Here is an 8930-nt window from a genome sequence, read left to right on the forward strand (position 1 = left end):
AATTTACTCAGTTGAATTTCATTTTTTTTAACAATGTCCATATGGATCTTTCCTTATCTTTGAAGTCTAGTAATTTCTTTAGGATATATCTTGGCATTGAATGCTCTATATCATTTTTTTTCTGAGTTAGAATATGTTCTGTTTTATAGGTTTACTTTAATTGCATATTTGAATATTTTTATTTTCCATTTGTTCTTTTCAGGAACTTTATGCACATGTAACATCTTATTTTCCATTTCTGGTATCTTTTCTGTAATTATTATATTTTATATCTTTGAAATTTATTTCATTTTGTATAATTTCCTCTTGCTCATTTCCCATTTCTGATTATATTTTCACCCTTGATCATTATATTGTTTTGTTATTCGTAATGTGTTCTTAATCTCTATTATATATTTACATTAAGAATGTTCCCTGTAGTTACTTGGAGACAGTGGAAAACTAAGTAACTCTTCCCGTTATTTCCTTTGGAAATTTCTTTGGCAACTTAAATTCTTTCCTTCCCCCTCTTCCTTCCCTCTCAATCTGTGTTAGGTCCTATATTATTTGTTTCTGATTGTTACTCATCTTTGAAAGGTACTGCTGTTTGCTGAAGAGTAATATAGGGGTGGTTGTAGGGAGAGACTAGGGCAGTCTATAACTAGGATTAAGTTTGTTATCTAGAGTAACCATTCACCAACTTTTTTCCTTCTATCTTGGAAACACATCTTTCCTCAAATTTTTGATCATTCTAGAGCTTAGTGTGATTCCCCATAAAGCCATTTAAGCAATTTTTGTGTGAAAATCCCACATTCTCTGCTTTTCTTTCTTCTTTCACCTCATTTTTACCTCTAAGAGTCTCCCCAAACTAGAGGGCTACTTATTATACAGTGTAAATATCATTTTATTATGATTTCTCTTTCAGTTTTTCTTTGTTGTGATTCTGGAGCTTTAAACATTTTATTAGCTTCTTCTCTGGCTCATCCATGTCTCCCCATTTCAGTGCTAAGCAAAGAATCATTGGATAGCTGGTCTAAAGTTTTACAATTGTTTTTAAGGGCAATTTGGCTTTTGCTAATGGTCTAAGATGACAGCTTTTTGGTTCCTTCTTCATTTTGATTTATCCTCAGCATTTGGCATACATAATCTTGAGTTTGATATTTTAGTTGATTCCTTGTTTTTTGAAGTTCATTTTTTCCCCTCTACTTTTTGTTCTATTTTCATTGGCTTTTAAGGGAAGAGAGTAGAAAAATGATTTTACTCTACTATCAGTAACTAGAAATCACTCTTAAGTATTATTTTTTGAGAAACTCTTGGTTTCTTCTATCAGTTTAATAAAACTTAGTTTATGACACTATTTTGCTTCTTGATTCTCCTGAAGCTAGCTGATAATGGCATCAGTTTTTCTGTTTTAATTATTCTTTCTCTTCTTCCTTTATATAGCTGTTCTATGTTAAGTTAATTATTTTTATCACGTTGATATCTTCAACAAGATGTATTTAGCTTGTGAGGATAAAAATCTTTAAGTATTGAAGTCTTAAGTAAGAAAAAAATGAAACCTTTAGAACTAGTTGAACCAATGATTGTGATCTCATTTTTCTCTGCTTCAGTTTCTCCAAAGTAAATATAAACAGAAAATAATATTTTCTTATGTATCTGGTTGTATTTACTTTAAGAGAGTGATGGGCTGATGTGTCCCATAATTCTTTATAATAAAATTAAGCTGTGCATATTCCAGGAATTTGATCAATATTTTCTAATTTTCACAAAGGCACTCACTGTATACCCTTTCTTTATTGTAATGAGTTCATTCTATATATGACATGTGAGCTAATTGCAGATTGTTAAAGATTACCTCTCTATTCCCTGTATGCTTTTTTTTAATAGTCTGCACAACACTGCAGATAATTTTAAAATTAATTAAGACCTAGATCTCAAACAGGAATTATTCATATTTTTAAAACCAGTATTTTCTCTCATAGGTGTTTCTCTCTTTTATTGCTTTCCACTATCATCAGACTAAAAAGTAATAGCATCTCTTTGCTGAGGATACATGTAATTTTTTTCTGAACTTAGAATTGTTGAAAAACTATAATGAAGCAGCTTACAAACACAGCCCCTGGTTTCCTTGATTTCTTGCCCTCCTTAAAACAGCATAAACTAATCACTGATGGGCTCTTCTGCATGGCTTTAAAGCTTAATTTGGATTGGAATTTATACTTTTTTCTTTTTTTAAAGATTTTATTTATTTTGGAGAGAAAGCACAAGTTGGGGGGGAGGCAGAGGCAGAGGGTGAGAGAGAATCTCAAGCAGACTCCACACACTGAGCGCAGAGCCTGACGTGGGGCTTGATCTCATGATCCTGAGGTCATGACCTGAGCCGAAATCAAGATTGAGCCACCAGGGGCTCCTGGAATTTATACTTTTCCATTTGACACTAAAATTCCTTTTTCCTATGTTGAAACATTTTAGATCTGCACAGATAGTTGTGGTTGTGTATGACATACAAGAACATTCTTAGACATCACTCTTAAGAAATTGAACATTGATATATTAATATTACTTAATGTGTAATCCATATTCAACATTTTTCACTTATTCCCCCAAATACTCCTTTTTTTCCCCCAACATGAACCAATCAGGATTATGCTTTTCTGTTAGTTATCTTGTCCCTTTCCTCTCCTTTAATCAAAACAACCCCAATGCCTTTTTTGCATTAACATGTTTGGAGAGCCCCACAATTTGAATTTATCGGGATTTATCTGATTGTCTCTTCATGGGTATATTCAGAATAAACAGACCAGTAAAGTGATATTGTATATTTACCATTAACATCATATCAGTAAGCACCCACATTATGTCAGTTTGTCTCATTCCTGCTGATGCTAAAGGAAATTACCTCATTACCGTGGTGTGTGCCAGATTGCTCATTATAAGAGTACTTTCTTTTCTTTGTGATTAGTAAGGAATTTGTGTTGCATACCTTGAGACCATGTGAATATTCTGTTTTCCATAACATTTCATCCAGTGTTTTAGTATCCAATGATTATCTTTCCCTCAATTAATTATTTTACTAGGAGTTGCAAAATGGTGATTGTTTTCTATCATTCTCTCTGCGTTTATTAACTGACATTCTTCTGTAAAGAGAAATTTCCATCTTTTTATTATTTATTTATTTATTTATTTATTTATAAAGACTTTATTTATTTGACAGAGAGAGAGACAGTGAGAGAGGGAACACAAGCAGGGGGAGCGGGAGAGGGAGAAGCAGGCTCCCCGTGGAGCAGGGACCCCGATGTAGGGCTCTATCCCAGGACCCCAGGATCATGACCTGAGCTGAAGGCAGACGCTTAACCGACTGAGCCACCCAGGCGCCCTCCTTTTTATTTTTTTATTTAAATTCCATTTGGTTAAAATACTGTATAATATTAGTTTCAGTTATACAATATAGTGATCCAACACTTGAATACAATACCCAGTGCTCATCAGAAGTTCATCCTTTTTAAACATTTGAATTTTCACTATGACTCTTGAATTATTTTTTAATCAGTATTTTATGATCCATTATCATCAGTAATATTCAGGATGGTCAAATGTTCCCAAATCCGTTTTGGGGAAGCCTCTTCCAGTCAAGGTCCTATGTACTTTGACCAGTCTCCGTTTGTCTTTGAACATTTCTTTGCTCTCTGGCACAGTATGTACCAGATATACCTTTTGCTTTCATTACTCCAAATATGGAATGACCCTTTTCCTCAATGAGCCCTGGTTTCTTTTATTGGGGAATGGCACATACAAATCAGAATTTGGGTGCTAGGTATACTCATTTCTATTTAGGAGTCACTGTCTCTTTGTCCTTTCAGTGGACAGAGTTGAGAAATTCCTCTGATCCCCATTACATATTTGGATCTTTATTCTGTTTATGACGAGAACCTTCATTTAGTCTATTGCAGGCTACACCTAAAGTAGTTTTGCAATTGCTACGTCGGTATCACGTCCAGCAACCAATCTGCTAAGTGCTATTATTCTTGACAATTCTTTTGCACCTAAAATATATCTCACTAAAGTTAGGGTTCTGTTTTCCCTGGTGTGGTTGTGTTACCAATTTGATGTACAGTTAGTTTCATTTGTTTCAGTATTTATTTGCATTTTGTTTTAGGGTTTGCTTTTTCCATCCTCTTTAAACTTAAATTTATTTTAAAATATGTAAAATAGGGGTGCTTGTGTGGCTCAGTCGGTTAAGTGTCTGCCTTCGGCTTGGGGTCATGATCCCAGAGTCCTGGGATCGAGTCCCACATTGGGCTCCTTGCTTAGCCAGGAGCCTGCTTCTCCCTCTGCCTGCCACTACCCCTGCTTGTGCTGTCTCTCTGTCAAATAAATAAATAAAATCTTAAAAAAAATAAAATACATAAAACATTTATATGGTTCATAAAGACTCACCACTTCTATCTCCATTCCTTTCACCTTGTACATCTTCTACCACTCCTACTGCCACTTTTAGAAAACTGTTTTCATTAATTACTGCTTTGTGTTTTATCTCTCGTGTGTGTGTGTGTGTGTGTGTGTGTGTGTGTGTGTGTGTGGTGTGTGCTTGAGTGTGAGATCTTATTTTCCTTCCTTTCTTAAACATAAAAGGTTAAGAGTCCTTTTTATATTACTCATAATAAATTCTTTCTTAAAGAAGGAACTTATTTTTTTAGCTTGAGTATACTTTTTATAGTAACATATTTTGTTATACTTGGAAATTTTTATTTATCATATTTCTTTGTCACTCTTAAACAGGGGGACCTGGACGATCTACTATGCCAACCCCAGGAAACACTGCAGCTTTTCGTGCTTCCCTCTGGACCAATATGGAGAAACTTATAGATCATATTTGTACTGTTTGTGGACAGGTAAATATTTTAGAGAATGGAAAGAACATTAATTATGGGGGCACCTGGGTGGCTCAGTCATTACGCGTCTGCCTTCGGCTCGGGTCATGATCCCGGGGTCCTGGGATCGAGCCCCACATCAGGCTCCCTGCTCAGTGGGAGGCCTGCTTCTCCCTCTCCCACTCCCCCTGCTTGTGTTCCCTCTCTCGCTGTCTCTTTCTCTGTCAAAAAATAAATTAAAAAATCTTTAAAAAAAAAAAAAAAGAACATTAATTATGGATTAATGCCTGTTATTCCAAGTTGTGTGACCTTGGGCAGCTTTCTTAAAATCTGTGGGCATTCAAAATACCTACATTAGCTGGTTATAATATATGTAGAGGCTCTAGCACAATGCCCTCTTCCTTCCCTTGCTGTTTCTAGTGCCTAAGCTTTACATTTGTTTCATTTTGAAAATACCCAGTTATGTACATTCTCCCCCTTTCTGCCATTTTTAGGTACAACATCTACAAAAAATATTAGCCAAGAAGAGAGATCCTGTTTCTCATATTTGTTTCATTGAAGAAATAGTTAAGGTATGTTTAAATGAAAATATTTTTATCTCTTTATTGAAAAATGCAGGAAGATATGAGCCAGCATTGTTTGTGTTCTTACCTAATGGAATGGCTACATGTCAAATAGCCATAGAAATTGTATTTCTTTTTTCTTCTTTCTTTCGTTCTTTCTTTCTTTCTCTTTCCCTCTCTTTTTTTTTTTTTTTTTTTTTTTGAGAGAGTGCAAGGTGGGAAAGAGGTAGAGGAAGAGGGAGAGAGAAAATCCCAAGCAGGATCCACACCCAGTGCAGAGCCTGATGTGGGCTTGGTCTCACGACCCTGAGATCTGGACCTGAGCAGAATCCAAGAGTCAGATGTTTAACTAACTGAGCCACTCAGGCACCCCTGGAATTGTATTTCTTGACAAGAGCAAACTTTCTTTATAACATATGTATAAGCACAATTGTTTATTGAGTAGATGCTATCAGTAATACTTTTTATAGACTAATTTCTAAAATGCGTAAACTAATTTCTGATTTTCTGTCATATAAATGATTTATTGTAGATGTTTTTAAAAGTTCCATTAGAGAATAAGATGAAAATTTGGAGAAAATAGATATTTAATTAGTGGTCATTATAATCTCTTATGAAGTCTTTACTGAAAATGGTGGGATCCATTCAGTTGTTAATTTTTCTTATAAAGCACATTGCTGTATCCCATTTTTCATATTCTGAAATTCTCCCTTCTGTCATCCACCAATCCCCTGGCCTCATGGGCCATAAGAATTCCTTCCATGCAGTAAGTCAATCAGAGAAAGACATGTATCATATGACCTCACTGATATGAGGAATTCTTAATCTCAGGAAACAAACTGAGTGTTGCTGGACTGGTGCGGGGTGGGAGGGATGGGGTAGCTGGGTGATAGACATTGGGGAGGGTATGTGCTATGGTGAGCGCTGTCAATTGTGCAAGACTGTTGAGTCGCAGATCTGTACTTCTGCGACAAATAATGCAACATATGTTAAGAAAAAAGAAAAAGAAGAAAGTAACAGGAGGGGAAGAATGAGGGGGAGTAAGTCAGAGGGGAAGACGAACCATGAGAGACGATGGACTCTGAAAAACAAACTGAGGGTTCTAGAGGGGAGGAGGGTAGGGGATGGGTTAGCCTGGTGATGGGTATTCAAGGGGGCATGTTCTTCATGGAGCACTGGTGTTATGCACAAACAGTGAATCATGGAACACTACATCAAAAACTAATGATGTATATATGGTGATTAACATAACAATAAAAAAATAAAAAAAAGAATTCCTTCCATGCATAGAAATCTGGCTCTACGTTTTATTCATTCATCTTGATATGTTTTTAATAAGGAATAATTGAGTAATTAATTATTCTATTCATCATTTAATCCTGACACATAAATGTTCCAAAGAAAAAAATTCTCTGAGTTTCCATTGTTACAGTATAGATCATTTCCTTTGTAAGTCCAAAATTTAAGCATTTTATATATTGTGTTGTGGATCTCCAGGACCACCTCCAAGTTTGGTGATTTGCTGGGAGGATTCATAGCATTCAGCATATAGTTGTGCTTGTGGCAATGATTTATTACAGTGAAAGGACATGAATCAAAATCAGCTTCGTGAAAGGAAAATCAGCAATAGGGAAAAAGCGTATAGGATGAAGTCCAGAGGCAACCAGGTGCAAGCTTCTAAGAGTCCTTTCCTAGGTCTCACAGACAGGACACCTTTAATTCCTCCAGCAACAAGTGGTAACAGCATGTGTAAAATGTCCTCTAGGGAAGTTCACCTTGCACCTAGGAGTTCAGGGTTTTAATCAGGAATCACTTACTGCCTGGCATGTACCAAAATTCCAGACTCCCAAAAGAAAAGCAGCTGTTTCAACATACACCACATTATCTGTACAGTTTAGGGATAGTGAGCATTCTTATCAAAAAATCATGAGGACCCTCTCAAAATCCAAGTCCCAGTTACCAGCCAAGAACCACCCTTGCAGGCAGGCATTTCTAACTATAGCAATCTCAGACCTGCTGTGTAAACTCATTTTTGCACATGTACTTAGAGTAGTATATACCCACTTCCATTATCCTGCTTCATATTTGGCTTTTTTTTTAATTTTTTTATTGTTATGTTAATCACCATATATTACATCATTAGTTTTTGGTGCAGTGTTCCATGATTCATTGTTTGTTCATAACACCCAGTGCTCCATGCAGAACGTGCCCTCCTCAATACCCGTCACAAGGCTAACCCATCCCCCGACCCCCTCCCCTCTAGAACCCTCAGTTTGTTTTTCAGAGTCCATCATCTCTCATGGTTTATCTCCCCCTCTGACATACTCCCCTTTTCCTCCTCTCCTGTTATCTTCTTCTTTTTCTTTTTTCTTAAAATATGTTGCGTTATTTGTTTCAGAAGTACAGAACTGTGATTCAACAGTCTTGCACAATTCACAGCGCTCACCGTAGCACATACCCTCCCCAATGTCTATCACCCAGCCACCCCATCCCTCCCACCCCCAACCACTCCAGTAACACTCAGTTTGTTTCCTGAGATTAAGAATTCCTCATATCAGTGAGGTCATGTGATACATGTCTTTCTCTGATTGACTTATTTCACTCAGCATAACACCCTCCAGTTCCATCCACGTCGTTGCAAATGGCAAGATCTCATTCCTTTTGATGGCGGCATAATATTCCATTGTGTATATATACCACTCTTCTTTATCCATTCATCTGTCGATGGGCATCTTGGCTCTTTCCACAGTTTGGCTATTGTGGACATTGCTGCTATAAACATTGGGGTACACGTACCCCTTCGGGTCCCTACATTTGTATCTTTGGGGTAAATACCCAGTAGTGCAATTGCTGGATCGAACGGTAGCTCTAATTTCAAGTGTTTGAGGAACCTCCATACTGTTTTCCAGAGTGGTTGCACCAGCTTGCATTCCCACCAACAGTGTAGGAGGGTTCCCCTTTCTCCGCATCCCCGCCAACATCTGTCGTTTCCTGACTTGTTAATTTTAGCCATTCTGACGGGTGTGAGGTGGTATCTCATTGAGGTTTTGATTTGGATTTCCCTGATGCCGAGTGATGTTGAGCACTTTTTCATGTGTCTGTTGGCCATTTGGATGTCTTCTTTGGAAAAATGTCTGTTCCTGTCTTCTGCCCATTTCTTGATTGGATTATTTGTTCTTTGGGTGTTGAGTTTGATAAGTTCTTTGTAGATTTTGGATACTAGCCCTTTATCTGATATGTCATTTGCAAATATTTTCTCCCATTCTGTCGGTTGTCTTTTGGTTTTGTGGACTGTTTCTTTTGCTGTGCAAAAGCTTTTTATCTTGATGAAATCCCAATAGTTCATTTTTGCCCTGGCTTCCCGTGCCTTTGGCGATGTTTCTAGGAAGAAGTTGCTGCGGCTAAGGTCGAAAAGGTTGCTACCTGTGTTCTCCTTTAGGATTTGGATGGACTCCTGTCTCACGTTTAGGTCTTTCAACCATTTGGAGTCTATTTTTGTGTGTGGTGTAAGGAAATG

General features: G+C 37.0%; 1 protein-coding gene across 1 annotated transcript in view; it reads left to right on the plus strand.

Moving 5' to 3' along the window:
* COG5 (component of oligomeric golgi complex 5) overlaps positions 1 to 8930 on the plus strand; it is a 334035-nt gene that overhangs the window by 196303 nt on the left and 128802 nt on the right. The window contains exons 9-10 of the mRNA XM_025872663.2: positions 4759 to 4871; positions 5345 to 5422. Of these exons, the coding sequence (XP_025728448.2) occupies positions 4759 to 4871; positions 5345 to 5422 (191 nt within the window). The remainder of the gene's footprint in view (positions 1 to 4758; positions 4872 to 5344; positions 5423 to 8930) is intronic.

Source organism: Callorhinus ursinus, unplaced genomic scaffold (genome assembly GCF_003265705.2).
Source record: "Callorhinus ursinus isolate GAN/ISIS: 27379988/994484 unplaced genomic scaffold, GSC_fseal_2.0 scaffold12, whole genome shotgun sequence".
NCBI classification, from domain to species: Eukaryota; Metazoa; Chordata; class Mammalia; order Carnivora; family Otariidae; genus Callorhinus; species Callorhinus ursinus.